Source organism: Hyla sarda, chromosome 4, assembly GCF_029499605.1.
Source record: "Hyla sarda isolate aHylSar1 chromosome 4, aHylSar1.hap1, whole genome shotgun sequence".
Taxonomy (NCBI): domain Eukaryota; kingdom Metazoa; phylum Chordata; class Amphibia; order Anura; family Hylidae; genus Hyla; species Hyla sarda.
The window spans coordinates 327,186,310-327,213,500 of record NC_079192.1 but is presented as its reverse complement, the minus strand read 5'-3'; the positions used below and the strand labels follow the sequence as shown (position 1 = coordinate 327,213,500).

The 27,191-nt window shown below is 41.6% G+C and overlaps 1 protein-coding gene across 5 annotated transcripts in view; it reads left to right on the top strand.

Moving 5' to 3' along the window:
* The window catches only part of PDLIM7 (PDZ and LIM domain 7), a 117,869-nt gene that overhangs the window by 52,921 nt on the left and 37,757 nt on the right, over nt 1-27,191 (top strand). For all 5 annotated transcript variants that reach the window (XM_056575019.1, XM_056575015.1, XM_056575016.1 and 2 more), the window contains exon 5: nt 4,870-5,072. In XM_056575019.1, the coding sequence (XP_056430994.1) occupies nt 4,870-5,072 (203 nt within the window). The remainder of the gene's footprint in view (nt 1-4,869; nt 5,073-27,191) is intronic.

Below are 27,191 nucleotides of genomic sequence, written 5' to 3'. Positions count from 1 at the left end.
CAGAATGCTAACCTTTCGGAACACATTGTAGAGAAAACGTCATATAAGAACAAAGATGGCTAGAAATAAAGAATAGAAGAGGACTCCCCTTACCATGTGTAATCTTGGGTGTCCTAATTCCATTTTATTTTGTATCTACGCCCCACATAAAGGAATATTTGGTTGACTGTCTGTATAGTTTCTGAATAGTCAGATGGATTGAAATCTTATTTTGAAGGGGGTGTTTCTTCTAGGCTAAGAGAGTGTAAATCTGACTCTCACCCCCTCATATTCACCACCCCCTGAGTCTGATTCACACCCCCTTAGTCTCTTAGGAACACCCCTGAGCCTATTTCTGGTGACTGTGTAGCAACAATGAATAGCATTGGAAACAGGGCAGTATAAAGGTCAGAGAGTTTCAGAGACAGTTTAAATCCTTATATATATATATACCTCAATATTTTCTGTCAGGCACAGCTGTCACGCCCCCTCCCATAGACTTGCATTGAGGGGGCGGGGCCTGGCATCACATGGGGGCAGAGTCGTGACGTCACGATCTTCCGTCCCCGTGGTCGGGAGCCAGAACCTCCAGAGCTTCTGGAAGCAGATACGGTGGGTGCTGCATGCTATATTGCGGGGGTCCCCAGCGGCGGGACCCCCGCGATCAGACATCTTATCCCCTATCCTTTGGATAGGGGATAGAATGTCTAGGGGTGGAGTACCCCTTTAAGGCTCTGTCAGACTGGTGCATCTAGGTGAACATACCTCCTTAGATATGGAGTCTCATAGAACATGTCATGGTTTGTTATCCGCCAGATTCCTACAGATGTGACAGGAAAAAATATCTTTGCATGAAATCAGAGGCATGCGCAAATTCAATGGAGCCCTGAGATATCTGTGGCAGTAATAGAACAGCTCTGTACAAAACTATTTTAATCCATGTACCGGGGCCCTCAAGCTATGTGCTCAATATGCTTTTCTATCTATGTTATTCTATTTGTTCTAACAGAAAACCAAGAGAAATGTTTTCGCTAACACCATTTCTAATGACAGATGCCATCAGTAAGACTTTATAAGTCAATAATTCAGATTGTGTTGCCTTATTTTTGTTATTGAAGTAAATAGAGGCATTGGGCGTAATGAAGAACATCCTTTACCACCCAGTAGGATCTATTAGGCTAGGTTTTCACTTGTTTTTTTTGGGGGGGCATTCTTTTTTTTGCGCCAAATAAACAATATAAGAAATGTCAAAGGGTTCAATGTGATTTTTGAATTAAACTGTTACACACTGCGCTCCTGCCGCAAGCACCGGCCGTGAGCGCAGTGTCCCCGACCAGCGGCGGGGCTGGGATTCGCATCGCGGGACGGGCCTGCATACGAATCCCGGCCCGTCACTCACCTCGTCCCGCTCCTGCAGCTCTCTCACTCTCTCAGCTCAGCTCCGTCCCCGTCCCTTAGGGCGCGCGCGCCAGATCTTTGAATTTAAAGGGCCAGTACGCCCATAATTAGTAAAAGCACCTGACAGCACATTATAAGTTGTTGCACCTCGCACACCTCCCTGTCGGATCTTCAGTGCCTTTTGCCTGAGAGAAAGCGTTCCCTATTGCCTGTTTTGCCATACACGTGTATCCAGACCTTCCTACTACGTTTTTTGACTACAAACCTTTGCCACCTGCCTTGACCTTCTGCTACGTTGACTACGCTACAGCCTCCTCCTTCGGTACCTCGCCTTGCCAGTTACCTGTGTGGTTGAGCCGTGTCGGGGGTAGCGACCTGGGTGTCTCCTGCCGCAGCAAGCCCATCCTGCCTTGCGGCAGGCTCTGGTGAAGACCAGCGGCACCTTAGACTCCGCTCCCCGATATGATCCGAGTCATCAACCACACAGGTATAGGATCCACATCCAGTTCCGTTACATAAACTATTTTCTTTCTTTTATTTTTTATTAATATATTTTCTTCCTTTATTTTTTTAAACATTACACTGTAATATTATGTCCCAACTATATGTGTGTACATAATTGTGGTACTACTACTCCCAGCATGAAACATTACACTGTAATATTATGTCCCAACTATATGTGTGTACATAATTGTGGTACTACTACTCCCAGCATGGAACAAAGTCTGTTTCATGCAGGGAGCTGTAGTACCTGCACTAAAGGATAGATCGCACTGGGTCTCACTCTTGAGACCTGTTGCGATCCGGACTTACAATCCAGAGAAGCGGACAGCCCTCTGCAGCACTCCGGTCCTCTGCAATGAACTCCGGCCAGTGATGTGAATAGAAATTGACATCACTGATTTATATTTGCTGCTGATAGTTGAGATTGGCCAGATGGTGTCGGCCAATCACAACTCTCAGCGGCAAATATGAATCAGTGATGTGAATTTCTATTCATATCACTGGCCGGCCGGAGTTCATAGCAGAGAACCGGAGTGCTGCAGAGGGCTACCTGCTTCTCTGGATTATAAGTCCGGATCGCAAGTTCGGGTCCCCTTATCCAGGTCTGCCATCCGGTGAAGGTCCGCGCTGAACGCTAAGGCCTGTTCACAAATAGCAGCCTCAGTACCAAACGAGCAACTGAAGTGTGGAGGATGTATGACCTGAATACTGCCACACACTGTACCCCTGAATATAATACTGCCACACACTGGGCCCCTGAATATAATACTGCCACACACTGGGCCCATGAATATAATACTGCCACACACTGGGCCCCTGGTATACTACTGCCACATACTATTCCCCTGGTATACTACTGCCACATACTATGCCCCTGGTATATTACTGCCACACGCTATGCCCTCAAATACATTTTCGACAAACACTGTGTGCACTGTACAAACTAATTGTACCTCTGTGCCCCAAATATTGATGCCACTGTGCCCCAGATAATTGATGCCACTGAGCCCCAAATAATTTATGCCACTGTGCCCCCAGAATTAAGGATGCCACTGTGCCGCACAAAATTAATGATGCTACTGTCCCCACCAGAACTAATGATGCCACTGTGCCTCCAGAATTAATAACGCTGCTGTGCTCTCCCCATCCATCCACAGTCTCCTCACCCCCATCCATTCATTCTCCTCACACCACCAACCCATCCATCTATCCATCCACAGTCTCCTCACCCCCCAACCCATCCATCCATCTACGGTCTCCTCACACACACATTCCCCATCCTTCCATCCATGCACGGGTCTCCTCACCTCCCTCCTCAGTCTTCTCACTCCTCCCCCAGCCAGTACACTCACCCTCCAGTGCCACTGGTAAAATGTGAGGTAGCGCGGAGGGTGCTGTTTCTGTGCTCCTGTGTGCACTGCCGGTTATCTGTAGGGTCAGACGCGTGGACCTGTCAGGGGCTTGGAGCAGACGTGCGTGTCTGTTCCCAGCAGCCCCTGACCTGTCCTACACAGATTTTTAAAGAGCCCGGGCTGGGGATGAAGGAAATGGACCTGCTGTGGCAGCATAATGTACAGCGCAGTCAGCGCTGCTCCCCCGCGCTCCTTATAGGCAGCGATTTTTAACCCCACACTCTCTGCTAATTGTTGCGCTGTGGCGGCGCTCCCGCTGCCCTGACACTGCTCTAACTACTAGTGCGGTGACCTGACATGTTTTGCGGCCTGCAATGAATAAGGGGAGATCCGTCCGGAGGTCCGGATGATTAGTGACCATGGTCCGGATCTGGACCGTAGTCCGCCAGTTGAGTACCCCTGCTTTAGTGCATGTACTACAGCTCCCAGCATTGAACAGACTCTATGCTGGGAGTAGTAGTAGTACCACAATAATGTATGCACATATAGTTGGGAAATAATATTACAGTGTATTGTTTAAGAAGAAAAAATAATTCAAGAAAGAAATTATTAATAAAATCACATGGACTGCTTTGACATTTCTTATATTGTCCGCTGCATTTTTTAGTACCCTGCATAAAATAAAATTTTGTTACAGATTTTTCCCATCCCTACTGCTTTTTTTTATTTTTTTTTTATGATAACCTACGAAATTTATTCAAAAAAAGCTAATTCTATTCCTTTTCTAGATTGCTAAAGAAAAAAAAGCCTGCAAAATGTTAAAACCCACATGTTAAAACCCACATGGCGTTTTTAATGGAGTTTTTTCACTCCTATAGACTTCTATGGGAGGAAAACGCATGATTTTTTTTAGAAAAAACACCAAAGTCTCAACAGGCGATTGTTTTTGAAAAACTGCCACTGAGCTAAAAAATGCAATAAAATGCCAAAATGATAAAAAAAAAAAAAAAAAAAGCCAAACTGAAAAACGCCAAGTGGATATGGCATTTTGCAGTTCCCTATTGATTTACAGCTAACATCTGGCTGCCGAGTTTTTTCACTGAAATCTAATCTGGTAAAAAGTGAATTGTGATGCTACCTTGAAGTTAGTGAATGGAGCTACTCGTTCATTATTAGATCAACCTTTTATAACAATACAGTAAATAGGTGAATGCATGTGAGATATATTTTACAGATATGGCGTTTTGTTCTTATAAACCATCACCGTAATTGCTACTTGACATTATGACATTGTCTCTTTGTTTTTAGTTATTCTGTTTTTTGATTGACAAGACTTATTTTCTGTGTCCCAGTATTGTCAGTGGGGGAGGATTTATCAAAACTAATGGAAAGAAAATGTGGAAGAGTTGCCCATAGCAACCAAACACCTTTCCCGACACATTAGTTTAATAAATATCCCCATATCTGTCTTACTTATAACTTTGCATGCACTAATCTCATAGCAAGCCAAGCTCTCTTCTAATAACATTGTCATTAAATTATAAGGCAGCAAATATTGTGGGGTGGGGTAGGTAGGGCACAGATTGCTCAGTATGGCTGCATGATGCCTGGTTTGTCCCCTTGTCTTCTCCCAAAGGGTGTGATTACAGCAGATAACCAAGGCGTGAAGTATAACTTTTCACCGAGTGGAGCTCTCAACAAAACCGCCCGGCCGTTTGGTGCTGGGACACCGCCCCCAGACAACTCGCGGGCAGCTCAGGTTACCAAGCCAGTGACCTACAACCCCCCTCCAGCATCCTATACTACCAGTCTGACACCCCAAGCCCAGCAGCAGAACGGGTATGTGAATGTCTTTTGGAATATAAAAGAACAATGGCACCCTGCATTTTAATGGTCATGTGTGCATTTTTGCATCAATATTATGGCTGCAAATCCCAGTCCAACTATGGATCCGACTATGGAGCTGAACTGACAGCTGTCACATGTAGATACATGATAAGGCTGGGACTTGTGGCTGTTTTAGAATCCATATTCTCTAGTGCATAAAAACTTGTGCAGACAAGTGTCAGTTTCTAGAAACCGATCACATCATTTATTTCTTCAAGACAATTTTAGCAAAATTATAGCTGAAACCTGATTGACTGCTGTAACGAGTCTGGTATCTTGTTGCCTACACAGTTTTTATGCATAATACTCATTTTTGGTCTGGATAGATAATGACCTTTTGAGAAATCTTGTCCCCAGTCCAAGGTCCATTTGAGTTGGAGCATGACCTTTGAAAAGGGAACTGGTGTGTTTTAGGGTACGATCACACGTGCGGATTTTTCGGCTGTCCGCAGCAGATTTTCCGCGGCGTAATTTACGCTGCGGAAAATCCGCCACAGTCCCTACTGACTTCAATGGGGCTTGCGGCGGATTTTCCGCAGTGTACATTCCGCCACGGAAAATCTGCTGCGGATAGCCGAGAAGAGCCCACCCACTTTCAAATACGCAGTGGAAAACCCGCAAAAAAATCCGCACGTGTGAACGTACCCTTAAAGTGTATGTTCACACGTTCAGGGTTTGATGGCATTTTAGCTGCAAATTTAATGCCTAAATACTCAATAAATTCACTAACACTTTATTGTTGTGAGTGGAAAAACATACAGGCCGGCATTTATCATTGTCTTTAGACAGTTTTTTGTGTCTAGAAATAGCGCAAAAAAGGCGCAAGCAAGGTTTATTTGCACCCTTTTTTGTGCCTTTTGGTTTACACATTTCTGCTGATTTTGAGTTGCAATCCACTGATTTTGGTAATACACATGATTTTATGAAGGGTTTTATGAACTGCGCCTTTTTGTGAAAAGACGCAAAAAAGGCGCAAAGCCACTGAAAAGACTCTAAAACTACACCAGCCCAGACTTAGCTTAGCTTTTTAGTGTATGTGAAGAGAGAAATTTCAGAAAATGTGACCTGCACAAAATGTATCAAATGCTCTGCGAATATTTAATAAATTTGGTGCTCCTACACATTATCAGCACACAAAAAAAAGTGTAGAAAAATGCTTCACTTACACCTACAACAATAAATGCTTCACTTACACCTACAATGATAAATGCCGGCCTTAGTGAGCAAAGTGAGCATACTTATTCTTTTTCAGGGTCCATACGGTAAATATTAATAAATAAAGATTGACATTATCATTATAATAGCAAGGTTTGAGAGGAGGAAAATATACTGCTTGCAGTATTTTTTTCTATACTTGGGTCTTGCTATGTCAACAGATTGTGCGAATGGAGCTCCCTGAACAGAGCTTCAACACACATGTGAACCTAATCTAATCCATTTGTGGCACATCCCTGTTAGAAATCTGTTTATCCTCACATTTCTACCACAGATCATCTTGTAAACTGCAGCATTTTTCAAAATTAATATCCTGCTGAGGCCTGGAAAAAAATAGAAAAAATACCTTTACTTACCTAGCCCTGGTCCCCCAAAGCTCCTTTTCGGCTCTGTCCAAGCCTCTGATCTTCTGTATTCTTTCCTGCTTCTGAGACAAGCGCTCATTGCAGGACCTGCCTGCTCAGTGATCAGGGCTAGGTTATTTTTTCCCCTATTTTTTTTTCCTGGCCCCAGCATGATAAAATCTTTGAAAAATTCAGGAAAAACCCTGTAAGATAAGCATTTAGCAACTTTAATAGAATAATAGTAAAAAATGATTTGCATATCTCAAGTCTAAAATAGAAGGTTGTCAATTGGCCATACTGAGTTCAGCTTGGAAGCTATGGATCCCTCTAAATGTATGTATTAATTAATTAATTTATTGTATTCTTATTTTTGTTTAGTTTGTTTAAAAACTAATTTAGTTTCTCTTCTACTGCATCCTTCTGTTAACATAAAGTGTTATCTGCAGTGTCCTGTTCACAGTGAAATCTGTCAGAAAATGGCACTATATTAGAAAAGAAAAATGCTGTAAAAGAGAAACTAAGTAATATTTAAATAAAAAGATGTGAAGAATCATTTGTGTGTATCAAGGCAAGAATTAAAAAATGCATTGAGCGGTGTTCATCGCCTTTTAAAGAGAATCTGTCATCAGACTATTTCACCCTAGGTGAGGGCAGCCTATTATGTGAACACTTTAACTATTATCAAAAACGACACAACTTAATTATTTTGCCATTTGGCTATTATGAGTGATCAGAGAACATACCAGTCATATATTTTTATGGAAATCATTATGACCATGCTCCACCTGCTCCTCCCCCCTCTTAGTGATTGAAAGGCGGCTGTGTGTGCAGTTATACAGCAGCCAGCTGCCGTTTACCACTAAGATAATGGAAAGGCAGGTGGTCCACTGTGTGTCCACTTTGTTCTCTGGTCACTGCTGTGGCTCTTTTCCCATGTTTATTGTTGTCTGTTTAGTGCATGCATTGGGAAATCTGCTGGCGCATATGGCAAATGTACAGTCAGCCACGAATTGTGCAACTTCTCCCACTTAGATGAGAGAGGCCTGTAATTTTCATCATAGGTATACCTCAACTATGAGAGACATAATGAGAAAAGAAATCCATAAAATCACATTGTCTGATTTTTTAAGAATTTATTTGCAAATTATGATGAAAAATAAGTATTTGGTCACCTACAAACAAGCAAGATTTCTGGCTCTCACAGACCTGTAACTTCTTCTTTAACAGTCTCCTCTGTCCTCGACTCGTTACCTGTATTAATGGCTCCTGTTTGAACTTTCAGTATAAAAGACACCTGTCCATAACTTCAAACAGTCAAACATATGGCCAAGACCAAAGAGCTGTCGAAGGACACCAGAAACATAATTGTAGACCTGCACCAGGCTGGGAAGACTGAATCTGCAATAGGCAAGCAGCTTGGTTTGAAGAAATCAACTGTGGGAGCAATTATTAGAAAATGGAAGACATACAAGGCCACTGATAATCTCCCTCGATCTGAGGCTCCACGCAAGATCTCACCCTGTGGTGTCAAAATGATCACAAGAACGATGAGCAAAAATTCCAGAATCACACAGGGGGGCCTAGTGAATGACCTGCAGAATTTTTTAATTGACCAAATACTTATTTTCCACCATAATTTGCAAATATATTCTTTAAAAATCAGACAATGTGATTTTATGGATTTTTATGTGGGAGAACTTGCACAATTGGTGGCTGATTAAATACTTTTCTGCCCCACTGTATCCATAGACTCCAGTCACCTAACAGGCTTTTTCTGCTGGATGCAATAGTGCAAACCTCTGTGCTATTCCATAGAGCAGGATCCTGTACCATGCAGTATACTATTTTGGAAGTGTATACATGGGAGTGTATGTATAGCAGATGCCACAAAGTGGCATTCATCGTAGCTATACAGTGGAGTTCTCTGACTTAGGGTCCCCCAATGTATACCCCTGCAGGACATCACAATGTAGTATGATAGGAGCCTTCATCAAATAGCACAATACAAAGGATATGTACCTGTACAAAGCTGTCTTTTATACAGAGTAGCATAGTACTACAGATTTGCTTTAAGTTGCGCTAAGGTGTGCAAATTGCTTTGCCAATTCGAATTTGACCATTATTCTCTTATTTGATTTGAGTTGCTCTGTCCCTTGTTAAAAGCTGCTGCAGCAGTAATAAGTGTAACGGATCCTGTGCTGATGGAAGGTGGTCTTAAAATGTAAAACAATTAGGAAAATACAGGAGATAGATTGTAAAAGTTCATGTATGACATTAAAACTCTGCATTTCTATCAACCTTCCACAGCCAGAATCTTCATAAAATGTTCAGTAACTTTGTGAATGCTTTACTTGCTTATAAATGACATGTTGTTTTTCATCTACATTTATAGTGGGGTACCTCAGACTACATTATCATTGTAACAAATAAAGGTTTTAGGTCACTAGGGTGAAGCTAAATTGCAGTTTGTTCCCAAAGGCAAATAAGAGTTAAAAAAAACAACCACAAGTAATGCAAAGTTGACATATATGTTTGGTTGCAATAGTAAAAAACAAGAAAATTATGTTTCCCACCCAGTGAACCTTACTAACAGCAACCCGTCATCACTAAAATGTCATGTTCTTTACTGAACTAGAAGAAAACAACCTGAACGTTTGTTGCTATGGGGGACATAGTCTTTTTACCTATACAGTTGTGATCAGGATTTATTTGCTTGTTACCTTTCTCTACTTAGTGTTGTATTTTTCTTCATCTTGCAAGATCTTACACTACTACAGCACACTAACACCAGTGTGGGCATGCAGTCAAGGAATCCATGTTGGTTTACATTATAAATAGCCTGATTATACAAAAAGAGATATACTTGACATTACACCTTTATAAACAAAGATTTAGGGGGTCAGCACTTTCGTAACTCAGAAATCATGGGTTCCTGGGTGTCACTTATCCTCCTAAGTCTGATGTCTATTAGTGATTATTTGTGTTGTGCAGTAACTGCTTATATAATAGTAATCTTCTGATTCTTCCGTCCAAGTTACCGCTGGTAGTGCCTCCAAGTGAAGGGAAGAGCTCCAGTGGGAGAGGATGGATAGTAAAAAGTAAAAAGTGAACGTTGTTCAAGCAGGCACTTCTGGGGGTATCAAACATTAATCGAGATACACAGACATAAAAAAAAAAAAATTATAATTTATTATTATAGCACAGACAACGCGTTTCGAGCAAATGTTGCTCTTTGTCAGGTCCAGCAGGATGGACCTGACGAAGAGCAACATTTGCTCGAAATGCATTGTCCATGCTATTATGATAAAAAGTTATTTTTTAATTTTTATGTCTGTTAATCTTGGTTAATATTTGATACCCACCGGGAGTGCCTGCTTGAACAGCGTTCACTTTTTACTATCCATCCTCTCCCACTGGAGCTCTTCCCTTCACTTGGAGGCGCTACCAACGGTAACGGTGGACGGAAGAATGAGAAGGTTGCACTCCTGACCCGGTTCTCTCTTTGGAATCTGTGGTAGAATCCTTCGGCAATTACTCGGTAGATCCGTTGGCACACCAGTAGCTGTGCCAATGCGCAAAACGGTGTTGTGCTCTCAGCGCAACACAATCAGGTGTGCGGCTTTATAGCTGTGTTTCTTAAATCAAACATTCTACATATAGAAGCAACGGCACATATAGCGCGTTTTTTCTTGTTTCCTTTTTTCTCTACAATACTGCTTATAGAATAGTAGTAACATAGTAATAGTTCACACCCAGTAAATGTAGAGTCAAGGGAGTAATAGACAAACAATATAGGGAGAATAGTATTGGTTTCTGCTCTTCCGGGAAGACTTTCTACAAGAGTTTGGTTGTCTCTGTGGAAATTTTTGGCCATGCATCCAGAAGAACATCTGACAGGCACTGATGTTGGACAAGAGGGCCTGGCTTACAATCTTACAATTTAGTTCACCCCAAATGTGATGGATGGGGTTGAGGTCTGTGTAGGCCAGTAAATTTCTTCCACACCAAGCTCACCCAACCATGCCTTTATGAACCTTACTTTGTGCACTAGAACTAAGGGGTCAAGGCCAATCCCTGCAAAAACAACTTCGTAACAATATCTCTCCTCCTCTGAACTTTACATTTGGCTCAATGCAGTCAGGCAGGTAATATTCTCCTGGCATTTGCCAATGCAAGATTTATCTAACATAAAAACCCATGCTATTCCCTGCTGTTTTTTTTTGCTGATTTTAATGCTAGATGAAGATTAGAATTCTGCAGTTATTGATTCAGCAGAATGTTGGCATTTTTTTGGGGCACTATGCACCTCAGGACTCTGTGACCCCACCCTGTGACTTTACATGGTCTCCATGTCAGAGTTAGGCTGGGTTCACATCACTTTTTCAGCCATACGGGACCGCATATGGCTCGGGGGAGCTAAAACCGGGCGCTCCCGTATCCCTGCCGTATGCCGCCCGTATGTAATTCATTTCAGTGAGCTGACCAGAGTCATACGCTGACTCTGGTCGGCTCAATTTTGCCCCATATGCGGTTTTCACACCGGACCTAAAACCGTGGTGGACCGTGGGTTTAGGTCCGGGGGAAAACCGCATATGGGGCAAAAATTAGCTGACCGGAGTCAGCGTTTCTCTCCGGTCAGCTCATTGAAATTAATTACATATGGCCGACATACGGCAGGGATACGGGAGCGCATGTGGTCCCGTATGGCTGAAAATGCGATGTGAACCCAGCCTTACAACAGTTTCAAAACGCTTCCACTTTAATAATACCACTTACAGTGGATCGTGCAATATCTAGCACAGAAGAAAGAACATGAACTAAATTATTGCAATGGTGGCTCCTATAACAGTACCATGCTGGACTTTAGTGGGCTCTTTAGAATGACCCGTTCTATCACAAATGTTGGTTTAGGCAGACTTCATTGGTAGGTGCTAAATTTTATATACCCAGTGGCAATGGGACTGACAGAAAAACCTTAACTGAGTTATTAAGATGTGGAACCCTATCCTCCATTATAGTGTACTACCATGGGTGAACGTTGTAAGCATTATTTAGGATTTACTGTATTGAATAGAATTTGAGTACACCGAGACTTGTCACCAGTCATTGCTAATTCACACATTCTGATATTTAAATTTACTGTATTTAGTGTTGCAAATGCTTTTATTATTGTTGGGCGCTTGTTGGTAGCAATTTAAACCCTTTTATGTGATCTATGATTGTATATTATTAATCCACTATTGTGTTTTGTTCTCAACGGTCTTTGCACTGGATGTTTGTCATACATACTGTATTTTTTGTATTTACGTGTTTTTAAAGACTAAAAAGCATAAAAATAAGTGCATATGGATAAAAAAAAAATTGCAGTAACAACCACATGAAACAACATTTTCTGTATTTTTTCAATATGATTGCGTGTGAAGTCAGCCAAAAGGTTTCAGTGACACAAGGGGCTGTTTTTCATATGGGGAGGGGTTTAGGAAATGGAACAGACTCTGCATATTTTGCATTGTCACAAACTTTATATTTGCTAAACATATTTTGCTTTTGTATTTTTACATTGTTTGTGTCAGACCAGGGAGAGAATAGATGTTCTGTGCATGTTTATGATTGCTGGGACATATAGTGCCACACACGTTTTTGGCGCCCATGACTGTTTGTCTTTTATAGCACTCATAGGGACATTATTTTGCATGGGTTTTATTAATGTAGTCTTGATGATCCTCCTTGAATCATGCATGTTACTGTAATATGATGCTTGTATTCGTGTTTAATGTCACAGTAGGGCGCCCTCCCAACTGTAATCTTTTTTGGTAATGGAAGAAACTGTCAACAAGGACATGGCAGCGTGTCATGAAAAACAGAGCACTTAACCCCCTGTAAACAAATGCTATGACGTCCCTGCTGTTGCCATTCAGCAATAAAATGTGCTACAAATAGGATTCTGGGAGAAAATCTTTCAGCGAGGCTTACATAACTTATCGCTGCAGTAAGATCATGTTTTACATATCCGTTTTGATCATTCTCCTGACAGTATAACATTTTTATTTTAGCATGGTGTATGCCAGAGACTGATCATTTCCACACATCTGTTTGTCTACATGAAATCATATGGGGAGCAGCATGTAGGAAATTTAATACATGTCAACAATGTAATATTAGTAACTATGCTGCGAGAAATGCGTGTAATATGCGCTTTTCCCATTTGCGATGCAGCTGTTTAATCCCCTTTAAGCCGCCAATTGGGTTAGAATTAAAACCATCTGACTTCTGTTTGTAAATCTGATAACTATTATCCCTGACAATTCCATTGGAGTTTATTCCTTTTTAGCAGCCATCACTTCTTGGGTAAATGAAGGATCCAGTTTCGCAGTGCTGGTAACTTATGGTCTACTTCTCGTACATAAACTGTTTGTCAAGGAGAGAAAAGTTATATGTATGTACAGTATGTATGAGGCAGCATCCTCCAGGTCCCTGTACACTGTAAACATGCACAAGTACCGTATATACTCGGGTATAAGCAGAGTTTTTCAGCACAATTTTGCTGAAAACGCCCCCCTCGGATTATACTCGAGTGAACTCTCCACCTGTCAATCCCTTCATCAGTGGTCTTCAACCTGCGGACCTCCAGATGTTGCAATACTACAACTCCAAGCAAGCCCGGACAGCCATGGCTGTCCAGGCATGCTGGGTGTTGTAGTTTTGAAACCTCTGGAGGTCCGCAGGCTGAAGACCACTGTGGCCTTCGTCATCATCCAGTGCCCCCCCCCTTTGTATTGTACTCACCTCCCCTTGGCGGGAAGGTTAGGTGAGCTGGTCCGGGCCATCTATGCTGCCGGGACCGTTCGGTGGGGATGGTTAGTCGTTCCGGGCTGTCCATTTTCACCAGGGGGGGGGGCCTCTTCTCCGTGCTTCGGGCCCGACCCCGGAGTAGTGACGTTGCCTTGATGACTATGCACAGGGACGTTCATGCGCAACGTCCCTGTGCGTTGTCGTCAAGGCAACATCACTAGTCCAGGCCTGAAGCGTGGAGAAGAAGCCCCCCCCCTGTGAAAATGGACAGCCCGCAACGACTAACCATCCCCACCGGACGGTCCCTGCAGCATAGATGGGCTGGACCAGCTCACCCTAACTTCCTGCCGAAGGGAGGCGAGTACAAAGCAAAAGGGGATGATGACGAAGGCCGCAGTGGTTTTCAACCTGCGGACCTCCAGAGGTTTCAAAACTACAACACCCAGCATGCCCGGACAGCTGGAGGTCCGCAGGTTGAAGACCACTGATTAAGGGATTGACAGGCGGTGATGATGAAGGGGGGGGGGGATGATTATGACGGGGGTCTGGATGATTACATGGTGGGATGATGTATTTCCCAGCCTAGGCTTATAGTCGAGTCGATAACTTTTCCTGTGTTTTTGGGGTAAAATTAGGGGCCTCGGCTTATATTCGGGTCGGCTTATACTCGAGGATATACGGTAATACATGTTCTAGGGAGAACAGGACCAATTGCTCAAGGGCCTCCACCACCTTGTTCTCTTCAGTCCTTACCGAACACCCCCCCCCCCCTCCACCTTTTTATTGTCGTTTTCTATTTACTTTAGAATTTTTTTTTTTTTTTTGTTAAAGCCATTTCTGCTCTAATATAAGGGAGTTAAATTATCCCAAGCCCATATTCTAATGCTGAATGCACTCCACATTGACATTTTTGGGGGGTTTACACTATGGAATTTGCTGTGACATTACACTCAGAAATTCAGGTGCAATGATATCAATGGGATTGTGCTGCACAATGCACACAACAGAATATCAGCTGCGGAAATTCATCCGCCGACAGAATGAACCTGGTCATTCTTTTGCTGGAATACAGAGTACATGGCAATGTCCACGGCCCTAGCACCCACCGAAATTCCAACCAGAGATTCCATAATGTGAATCTAGACTTAGAGTATGGCCATGTGGAAAGGAAATGCTGTGGATTGTCATGAATGGAAAATGTTATGGCAGATTTTGCTGTGTCTTAAGAAAAACAAATTAACTGGGTAAAAAAAAAAACATTAAGCATGGGTATATAGTAATAAAAAAAATCGAAGACATTACAGAACTTAGTGGGAAGACCCATTTAATGCAAAACAATTTGGGTAAGGCTCATACTTTTAAATTGGACAATTATGACAGGTAATAATGAGCACCTTTTTATCTCTTTTATATACCTATGCCATTAATATCACATGTGCAAATATAGAATTCTGGGCAAAGACCCAGTGACTTTTATTGTCCTGGATGTAACATTGCAATCCCATGCTTTGTGCATATGATATTTTTTTATTATTATCATTAACAGAAGAGTTATAAATGTCGTCTTACACATGAAGGATGATCTTTAGAATAATAATGTATGTCAGAAATTGTTAGCACTTTGCATCACTGTGATCCTGCTTCTATCCAGCGGATGGCACTGTTCTACCTTTGGAGTGGCCTACGTGTGGGAGCTTTACATTGCATTTACAGTGATGGAGAAGATCTATTCGGCTTCTTATGCAATCTGTTGGCTGAAGGCATTCCGCTGTCTTTGTCCTTGTACATATGACGTAAAGGGAGGTACAGCGCAGGCATCAGGCATAGCGAGGCAACATGATCCGTTTTTATGGCTAAATATATGTATATTTTTCAATAGGCATGGCCCATGTCTGTGCTATAAATCATAGCTGGGACTATGTAAAATATGATAATAATATGATGACTTATGGCAAAAATAAAGATGTGAACACAGCACACCGAGCTATCAGGACTACTGACTGTGTACATATATCTCTTCCATAAGAAAAACATGGCCATACGCAGAAGATAAATATTGGCTGACATAGCTGATCAGTTTGTGTGAATTGTTGATATGGCGGACAGTGCTTTACTGCTGTCTGCCGAAAAGGTGGTCGGCCATCTTGCTTTTTGCTGTCTGACATTACATGTGTACAGTACAATTGATCAATTACCACCAACTTTGTACATGCTTATTATGGATGATTCTTACTTGTTAGCCATAATATTTACTATTGTGCTTCTTTCTTATATTTAATTTTGCTATGTAGATGGCGGCATCATTTCCATGTGAGGAAATACGTCTCATGATAATGGTCTATAATACTACAGACCTTTTAAAGACAAGTCATTTCCTTCTGACCCGTGCTCCAATATTAGTTCTTTTAGGAAAGAATGTTTCCCAGAAAGGTTGTTTGTACTTTGCTCTGTGTCGTTGATGGTGCATGGCTATTTGAAGACCAAGGTCTTGTTTACTTCTGTCTCGGAGCTCCGGTAAGGGGGGATCTGATCACTGAATAGTGGGACTTGAGCGGAGAAAAAAAATACTGCAGATCGCTTTTTGCTTTGCTCAAATCTTTCAAAACAGACACTGACGGAAGAACAGACTGATCTTATTCAAAGTAATGGGGTCCATTGGTGTTCGTTGTGCAATGGATCATCCAGCTCATGGTTTTTATGCCAGTAATGGACTCTGTGACAATGCTCCCACATGTAGCTCCAATGCACATGTGAACTTAAAGGGGTACTCCACTGGCCAGCATTCGGAACTAAATGTTCCAAACGCTGTTTTCGCACTGCGAGGGTCGTCCACACCCTTGTGACATCACTGCCACGCCCCCTCAATGCAAGTCTATGGGAGGGGGCGTGACGACCGTCACGCCCCCTCCCTTAGACTTGCATTGAGGGGGCGTGACCGTGATGTCCCGAGGGGCATGGCTGACCCCCGTAGCTCGAAAACAGCATTCAGGGACATTTAGTTCCGAATGCTTAAACAGTCAACCTACTTTAGTCTAATGTGCATGCCCACCCTTGGCAAAAGAGGTCTGGACTAGTAATAGATTCACTTTGCTCATATGCCCAATTATGACATGTAACAGATATGAATATTTCACTTCTAATACAAAGCTGTGTCTAGCACAGGGCCACATGAGACAGGCTACATTCACACAAAGTATTTTGATCCATTTTTGAGACATAAAACAGCACAGAAATGGTTGGTTTAAGACTAAAAAATCCGACTTCAAAAAAATATTTTGTACATTATTCAGGCTATTTTCGTTAAAAGCTGGTGTGCAGCTTGGAAATGCATTGATGTCTATATAGACTGCACATTTCCAAGCCGTCCTAGCGCCAACGGTAAATAGCCTAAGGGTAACGATTCTGTTTGTGTTCACATTAAAATTATTAGAGATTAAAGGGGTATTCCAGGAAAAAACTTTTTTTTATATATATCAACTGGCTCCAGAAAGTTAAACAGATTTGTAAATTACTTTGATTAAAAAATCTTAATCCTTCCAATAGTTATTAGCTTCTGAAGTTGAGTTGTTGTTTTCTGTCTAACTGCTCTCTGATGACTCACGTCCCGGGACGTGACATCATCAATGAGCAGTTAGACAGAAAACTTCAGAAGCTAATAACTATTGGAAGGATAGGATATAAAAAAACGTTTTTGCCTGGAATACCCCCTTTAATTCTTTCAGTATTTATGAGCTGATGAAGTTGAGTTGTTCTTTTCTGTCTAAGTGCTCTCTAACACTTGTCTGGGTAACCGTCCAGTTTAGAAGCAAATCCCCATAGCAAACCTCTTCTACTCTGTGCAGTTCCCGAGACAAGCAGAGATGTCAGCAGAGAGCACTGTTGCCAGACAGAAAACAACAACTCAATTTCAGCAGCTGATAATTATTGAAAGGATTAAGATTTTTTAATAGAAGTAATTACAAATCTGTTTAACTTTCTGGAGCCAGGTTATATTAAAAAAACAAGTTTTTTCCTGGAATCCCCCTTTGAATAAATGGACACCAGACTTTAGAAATGAAATGACCAAGTGATTCTTGTTCATAATAAACATGTTTGCCACTAGAGGGCACTGATGGTTTTTGTGTTTTGTTTACATTAACTTACTATTTATTTAACACTGCAAACAACAATAAGAGCAATTATTGACCTGCTTGCTCCCTGGTCTGCTAAAAGCTAGGAGATTGTATACCTTGCTAGGTTGCTTCCAGGCTGTGTCCAGCAGCTATCTTCTTGTTTACTGTATGAATTGCAATGTAATTAGAAGCAAGGCTCTTGTACCCCTCCTCTGTATGTTCTGATCAGTGTATTAGGGGTGGGGGACTGCACGGGAACCTCTTGCCAGAGCCTTACTAGGGCTGGAGTAATTTGACCAGGGGCTATATTGGGCCTGGCAGACTAGAGGATCAGTGACAGAAGTTAGTTTTCCACGTATTGGAGCTGGTCACATCCTTCCATCCAGGCAGGTATTTTCTCTTTCATAATGCACTTTATACATGAAAGCTGACTTTGTTATTCCCCCCTTCTGAGCAGATCGCTATGTGATGTAGACTTTATGGAGATTACAGACGTCACTGTTGTGTAAAGATGCAGGGCAGGTGCTGTCAGCACGTAGTTACCTACCAGCACAGAGGACACTGTCCAGTCTATCCCGAGTGTGGAAAGGGAGGATTTTTAGGAAAGTTTGTTATGTGGGGCTGGGAAGAACAGCAGGTTCAGGTCCAGTCTATAAACTTACAACATTGAGGGGGAGGGCAATATAAATAGGATGTCTTTTGGAACATGACCACAAATTCACAGCAGATACTTGTGGGAATTGTCAATGTAAATGTTTGTAGTCTTCACAGTTCACTGTGCATTGTAAATGCTGTAGGTTGCAAATAAAGAGCCTATAGTATGGTTACGTAGTTTACATATAGTTTGATGCATTATGGGCCGTGTTTTCTTAGTGGCTTTATCCCATATCAACCAATCCTATGCCCGATACGTTGTGCCTGAATTTTAATTTAAGCCTTTTTTGCATTGTCTTTTTCGTATAGTAATGATCCCTACAACTAAAATTTCCTAAGGGACTGTATTCAATGTATGTGTGTAAATGGAATGATAAATGAGAAAAAAGCTATTTTCTTTCTTCTATTCTGGAATTAAATGTCTGCATTTCTCTTTCCCCTTTCCCATTCCCTTCTTTTGTCCCCTTCCTTTTTTCTTTGTCCTTCTCTTTGCATTGCAGGTGGACAATATAGAAAAGTCAGTAAGCATTCTTCTTGCTGAGTGTTTGTGTTGTGCACTTTGTAGTTTTATTTTATGTTACACTCCTTCCTTGCATGGTGAATAAGACTTTGAGTGCTATGAGTGCAGTGCAGTCTCCTGGAGTGTCACCTATTCTGACCACGTAACGTTCATCACTCTCACAGGGTTGCTATAAAACCCAAAGAGCAGAACGTTTCCAAGGCCCTGAACGGATTGACCCAATCTTCTCTCAACGCTTTTTTCTTAGACGATCCGTAAGTGCATCACAATTTCTGATCGTGCAGGTGCTGCAGCCTTCAGTTCTGCACACTTGTAAGAAGGTGCCTGTGTCTTGTATCACTGTCCTTCCATTCCCACCTATGTGTTTCTGTCCTTCTACCTTTCCCTTCCACTGTTCTTTTCTCTACCAGACACTCTCTTAGAATGGATTCTCAGCCTGCCTACCTCTCCAATGACTCCAGTAAAAAGAGGCTGATGGAGGACACCGAGGACTGGAAACCTCGTACAGGGACCACTCAGTCCCGTTCCTTCCGCATCCTGGCACAGCTCACTGGCACAGACTTCAGTAAGTTGATCTGCATAGATGTGCCCTTAACCCTACACTACTTGATGTGGGTTAATACTAACTGGACTCATGCACTCATAGTATACAGAATATTTTATGTAAATCAAACCTACTTTACATTTCTGAAAGCATGTGCATATACATGCTGACACATACTGTACAGATATTTGACATAAGAATGATACATGATCATGTAAACAAGCCATCTTGTCATTCTGTCATACATGTAAATAGGCTTACATTGTAAGTTTGTCTCGCTTAGTGCACTCTTCTCCCAGTTGGTTCCTTCTATCGGTCACGGTCTGAACACTCAGAGCCCAACCGATCAAAACATTTGACATTTCTCTATAATTTGTCAAAAGTTTTTTTTTTTTTAACTGACAGAGTCCATTTACCTATTTAACTCCTAAAGGACACAGCCCCTTTTGGCCTTGAGGACAATTTTTGCATTTGAGTTTTTTCCTCCTTGCCTTGTAAGAGCCATAACTCTTTATTTTTCCAATCACAGACTATGATGGCTTTTTTTATTTTGCAAGACCAATTGTACAAGATTCAATATTCTTTTGCATTATTATGCTACTCTTTAAAAAAGCAAATTTTTTTGACCAAATAAGTATACTTAAAATTTCCCTATTCTGACCTCTATAACTTTTAAATTATTCCATAAACAGGGCTGTATGAGGGCTCATTTTTTGCACAGTGATATTTAATTTTTATCTGTACCATTTTTGTTTAGATGGGCCTATACCAAATATGCTTTTTTTTATTCTTCTTTTTGCATTTGAAAATAGGGAAAGGAGCATTTTCATTTTTATTAGGGGCGTGGCTGTGTTATATCTCAGATTTTTTTTGTTTAGTCCCCATAAGGGACTTTTATATGCAATCATTAGATTGCTAACACTGATTAATGCGATTGTCATGTATGGGCAAGGAACAGGGAAGCCCTAACTCACCCACAGCCACTGTCCCTACCTATTACCTATCCGCCCTAAGTGATGGATCGACAACCATGATTACAAACCCTTCCTGCTAAGTTCTGGGGCAGTGTTGTCAAAATAATAAACTACAAAACAGTTGGAGTCTGTGAACAACTGGAGACACACAAACTAACAGAGATACACTAAGACAAACACAAAGTAAAGCAAAGTCAGACTAGCAAGGTCAATAACAGGAGTAAGGAGAGTACCAGAACACTAAGCAGGAGAGTAGTCAAAAAGCCAAGCCAAAGATCAAAAAGAAACACTATAAGATTGCTGGTTACTAAATAGAGTCTTTCACTGGCAAGGACTTTAAGCACACTGAAGGTTTAAATAGCCAGCTACACAGGTGGGATCTCAGCATGGTCAGCTGACCAACCCAGATAGCTAGAGTGTAGCCAACAACCACACCAACGCTTAAGAAAGTTTAACCCTTTGGGTCAGACACGGATGAGTCATTACTGCTATGCTATTGCAAAGCATTACTCAGTGTTAACGGCACAAAGTACCAGGGCACCAGGATGTACATTTATGGATATAGGGAACTTGTCAAATTGAAAATGCAGTCCATTCTTAAGGCTGATATATAGTTTTTTGTGGGAAATATTTCAAGATAAGTTGTAATTTATTCATGTAAATCTTTGCTCATTTTGAGCTAAGTAGTCAAGTAGGAGGTCCTACTAAATGTTATACACAGCTGTCAATCCCTGAGTAGGACCACCCAATGTACTGAGTTTGGAATGAGAAGAGGTTTACATGAATAAATGACAAGTTATCCTGGAACTTCTCACACAAAACTTTATATCAATCTGCTCAGCTGCTAAGGCTCTATTACACTATGCCTGCAGATTGAACTGCATTTTCAATTTGACAGGTTAAATTTAATGTATTGCTTTTTGCAGCTCACATGGTTATTATGCTCTACATTTTTTTTAATGTAAAAATTCCTTAAAAACTAAGAAAAATTCAATTTTCCTATTTCAATAAAAAAAATTAAAAAAAGTACTTAAAAATGGAAAATAGCTGTCATGATGAGAATGCTTCCAATAAAATGGTATGCCAAAAGTAATAGTTTAAATCTCCTCAATGTTACAATATTCTGATGTGTTTTATTGGCATATGTATGCGTAGAGTAAACCTGGAATACGTTCTGTGTTAAAGAACAGGTAGGGCCATAAACGTTGTGCATACATGTTGGATACAGCAGGGAAACAGTCTAGCAGCATTTGCATGTTCTCCAGGTATAGTCTTTTCTTTGCTAAGTCTCATTTTCCTCCCTGTCTTTTTCTTCCTGCTCTCTCTCTCTCTCTCTCTCTCTCTCTCTCTCTCTCTCTCTCTCTCTCTCACTCTCTCTCTCCTGTCATTGATCATAGTGCAAGACCCCGATGATGAGCACATGAAAAGAGTGAGGTAAGCATCGGCCACTTGCTGCAGGTAGTAAATGAATAGACTGTATATGAGTGCCTCTTATGCTAAAAGTACTAGACCATTTTATTTGTAACTCTCATTACAGACAATTTTGCATAGTAGTACAAGGGAATTAAAGAAAGTATGTAATATATCTAATTAGATAGCGAACAAAAGAATTCGGGGCTCAGGGTCATGAATATTGAACCAATTTGAGTTTATAAGTATATAAAATTAACAACGTTATGTGCTGTGACTCACAGGGCCCTTTGTGAGTCAACAGGGACACAAGATAGCGAAAATGAATAATATACAATGTGGCGGCAAAAAAAAGGCTATACCTTAATAAAACATATAATAAAAGTTGCATATAGTAGATGATAAAAATGTGGCCACACACTCAATATGAATAAAATAAGAATAGAATAAAATATAATAAAATAACCTGGATCAAAATACTGCGAAATATAAAGTATTTTGTACTCTTTCAGAGCTTATCAGATAAAATTCTTGGTGTTGTGGATATCCAGGTGAGGTAACGAGTCTATGACTCCCTGTTTGGGACTATGGAATAATGCAAAGTCTCTATGCAATGTTGGTAGCTATATTAGTAGGTAACAGTTATTCAGGCATGTAGATGGTACCTTGTAGATCGTTTCAATAGCAGTCCATGTTCCGGTGTGGGCTCCGTTTGTGGGGACTGCAGCGCTTCTCCTGATGCGGTGATAGCGGATCCCGGCGGCGCGTCCTCGTGCTAGAGGCAGCGCATGCTGTCACGGGTTGACTGGCAGGTCTGAGGATGCCTCTCAGGTAGGCAAATATAGACTTGTGCTATCTCAGAGGCATCCTCAGACCTGCCAGTCAACCCGTGACAGCGTGCGCTGCCTCTAGCACGAGGACGCGCCACCGGGATCCGTTATCACTGCATCAGGAGAAGCGATGCAGTCCCCTCAAACGGAGCTCCCTGCCAGGAGACATCGGAACATGGACTGCTATTGACACGCTCTACAAGGTACCATCTACATGCCTGAATAACTGTTACCTACTAATACAGCTACCAACATTGCATAGAGACTTTGCATTATTCCATACTCCCAAAAAGGGAGTCATAGACTCGTTACCTCACCTGGATATCCACAACACCAAGAACTTTATCTGATAAGCTCTGACAGACTACAAATACTTTATATTGCGCAGTATTTTGATCCAGGTTATTTTATTATATTTTATTCTATTCTTACTTTATTCCTATTTAGTGTGTGGCCACATTTTTATCATCTTCTATATGCAACTTTTATTATATGTTTTATTAAGGTATAGCCTTTTTTGCCGCCACATTGTATATTATTCATTTTTGCTATCTTGTGTCCCTGTTGACAAAGCACACAACGTTGTTAATTTTATATACTAATAAACTCAAATTGGTTCAATATTCATGACCCTGAGCCCCGATTTCTTTTGTTCACTACCTAAATTTTCGACACCGTGGGTATAGGTGCCATTTGGATAGCTTGGGTCTTTAGGTCACTAGTCTAACAAGAGCCTCTCCAGCATTCCATTTTTATATATCCAATTAGAGACAGGCAAAAGTTTCCTTCTTATCAGTCACTTTACCTTCTTCCACGCCTTTCTTTTTATCTATTCAAGAGTATACAGACTTTTGGCATCACTGGGAGATCAATACACTGCTTGTAGAAGTCTATGGGGAGGGAGGATGGGAAGGAAGTACTAGGAGAGAGCTAGAAATACACTGCTTACTGTCTTACCCCAGTACTGGATTCACAGCTTACACTGCTCAGCAATACCCTGTAATGTCCTTCATGCTGCTACTTTTGAGAACTTGCTACAGAGAGATTATGCAGCAAAATTTCTTGCAATTTGTATATTTAGTCCATGAAAAAAATCATAGCAGCCAGGGCCAGACTGTGGGTAAAAACCAGCCCTGGAAATTATTGTATACCATCCCCACAGCATTGTGTCATTGTGCCAGCCAACGGCTGCCGAGCACAGGCATTTCACTTTACATGGATATATATATATATATATATATATATATATATATATTTATTTACATACACGTAATATGTATACACATATATACACACACACACACACACACGCTGTCAGGAATGGGCAGGGAAGGATTCCACAATATTCTCGCCCACTCCCCCTGTCCCTACCTACTTGCGTACCTGTCCTAAATAACAGGTCCACAACCATGAAGACAGTCCCTTCCTATATACGTGAGGGTCATTTTTGTCAAAATAATAAACTACAATGACACAGACTTAGGTCCGGGGACAGTAGGATAACAGACAGACTAACAAAGAAAGACTAAACACTCACACAATTAGTCCAACGTCAACTATCCACGTCTGAAGCCAGGAGATGTCACAGTACAAAATTGCTAATTAACAAAAGAATAGTCAGAGAGAGGAGCCAAAGGTTCAAAAAGCCAGATATAACAAATACAGAAGACAGCCAGCTAGAGTACAAACTGAGCTCTATAGCAAGCACTGACTGGGAGTAGACTGCCAGCTTATATGGAGCCAGAACAGGTGCTCCAATCAAGGTCAGCTGACCAGTCAGACAGCCGGGCGTAACCCAGCAACAAAACACAACAAAGAACCTGTCAGAGCCTTTTAACCCTATAGGTTCTGACAGTACCCCCCCTTTTAGGAGGGGCCACCGGACCCTTCACAAACAAAGAGTAAAGAGGTCTTGACTTGGATACAATACAGATGGACCATCAATGTCCTCATCAGTAACCTCATCCTCCAAATCACATCACTCATTGGTGTCCTCACAGTCACCCTCCAGATCCTCATTACTACCCTCTGACCACAAATCAACTGGAGTGCTCGTCAGACTCTTATTGCCAATGATGTCACAGGATGCCGATTTAAGCAGAGGCTAATGCCAAACAGGCTTCATAGTATTCTTAGAAGTAAAATCAGATTGTACATTAGTAGGAACAATGCCCCCCAGAAGAACTCTGCCAGACGTAGCTCTCTGGGAGGCATGACATACCTGTGCGCCCAAGTGGCCACCACGATTGCCACTTGGACGCTTGACACAGGAGGCGATGAAATGAGTGTCCTCTCCACAGTAGAAACACAGGCCATGGAGTTGACGAAACCTCTTGTGTTCTTCCGGGGTACAAATGGACCCTCTCTCCATAGGTTCATCCTGAGGGATAGATTTGGAAACAGGAGAGGAATCAAGCAGGCCAGGAGAAACAGAGGATGAAGAACACTTCCGTTTGCGTTCTCGCAAACGTCTATCCAAACGTACAGCTAGAGTGATGGCTTGGTCAAGGGTGTCAGGAGAGGGATATGTAACAACCATGTCCTTTAAGGTGTTTAAGGTGTCCTTTAGTCTGAACTGACAAATCAAGGCTGGAGCATTCCAGTTGGAGGCCACACACCACTTTCTAAAATCTGCACAGTACTCCTCTACTGGTCTGCGACCCTGCTTTAATGTACGCAATTGACTCTCAGCCTATGCAGCGCGGTCTGGTTCAGCATACAAAAGACTCAATCCCGCAAATAAGGCGTCCACAGAGGACAACTCCGGAGCATCGGGACCAAGGGAAAATACTCATTCCTGGGGACCCCCTTGCAAAAGAGACATAATGATGCCCACTCTTTGGGCCTCAGTACCAGATGTGTAAGGCCTTAACCGGAAGTACAATTTGCAGCTCTCACAAAAAGTTTTAAACATTTAGTGGTTGTCCTAAAATCTTCCATAGGAGCGGAAGCAGAAACAGATGACACCGGAGTTCGGGCAGACTCCAGCTCCCGAATTCTGGCTAGCAAGCTGATCTTGCAGTCTCTGAGTCAAGGTCTGAACTAATACTGACTGAGAAGACTCAAGCTCCATGATTCTGGAAAACAACCTCCGATTAAGCTGCTCCTGATGTTCAAGTCTCTCAGTCAAGTCCTGGTTTATTTTAGAATGAGACTGAGATGACTCTTGCTGCTGTACCTTCTCAGCTAAATCCTGGATCAACTGAGTCAAGCCCTGCATTTGCTCCACCAAAACAGACATTGCTTCCTTAATGCAGGAACAGAGCAAGTGCAGGTATATGGTCTTGCTATAATTTCATGAATGGGCAGGGTAGGAGTGTACACTATTCTCGCCCACTCCCCCTGTCCCTGCCTACTTGCGTACCTGTCCTAAATAACAGGTCCACAACTATGAAAACAGTCCCTTCCTATATACGTGAGGGGCATATTTGTCAAAATAATAAACTACAGTGACACAGACTTAGGTCTGCGGACAGTAGGATAACAGACAGACTAACAAAGAAAGACTAAACACGCACACAATAAGTCCAATGTTAACTATCCGTGTCTGAAGCCAGGAGATGACACAGTACAAAATTGCTATTACCAGAGAGAATGGTCAGAGAGAGGAGCCAAAGGTTCAAAAAGCCAGATATAGCAAATACAGAAGACAGCCAGCTAGAGTACAAACTGAGCTTTATAGCAAGCACTGACTGGGAGTAGACTGCCAGCTTATTTGGAGCCAGAACAGGTGCTCCAGTCAAGGTTGGCTGACCAGTAAGACAGCCGGGTGTAACCCAGCAACAAAACACAACAAAGAACCTGTCAGAACCTTTTAACCCTATAGGTTCTGACACACGCATACCTATATTAAAGGGGTAATCCACTGGAAAAAAAAATGTTTTTAAATCAACTGGTGCCAGAAAGTGAAACAAATTTTGTAAATTAAAATCTTAACCCTTTCAGTACTTATCAGCTGCTGTATGATCCACAGGAAGTTATTTTCTTTTTGAAATTCCTTTCTGTCTGACCACAGTGCTCTCTGCTGACACCTCTGTCCATATCAGGAACTTTCCAGGGCAGGATAGGTTTTCTATGGGGATTTGCTCCTGCTCTGGACATTTCCTAAAATGGACAGAGGTGTCAGCAGAGAGCACTGTGGTCAGACAGAAAGGAAATTAAAAAAGAAAAGAACTTCCTTTGGATCATACAGCAGCTTATATGTACTGGAAGGATTAAGATTTTTTAGTAGAAGTAATTTACAAATCTGTTTAATTTTCTGGCACCAGTTGATTTAAAAAAGTTTTCCAGTGGAGTACCCCTTTAATGTGTATATATCTCACAGAAGGAATACACCCTTACTTCGCCAAATGTTTCAGTAAAATGGTGTCGGCGTCCAAGACCAAATCAAAGTCCACAAATTCAAAAAGAAAAATGGTGCAAAGTTTGAAAAAGGTTCCATGTAAAAATCAAGTATATTAAGACCAATATTACCAATAATACCAGTATACAAGAAGAATTATTATCACCATACATATGACCATCATACTGTTACTGACCAAATCCGGTGTTAAGACCAATAATACCAGTATACAAATAGGAATATTATTCTTATACATATTACCATCATATTGTTACTGACCAAATCCTGTATACGGAGACCAATATTACCAGTGTACAAGGAGAAATATTATTCC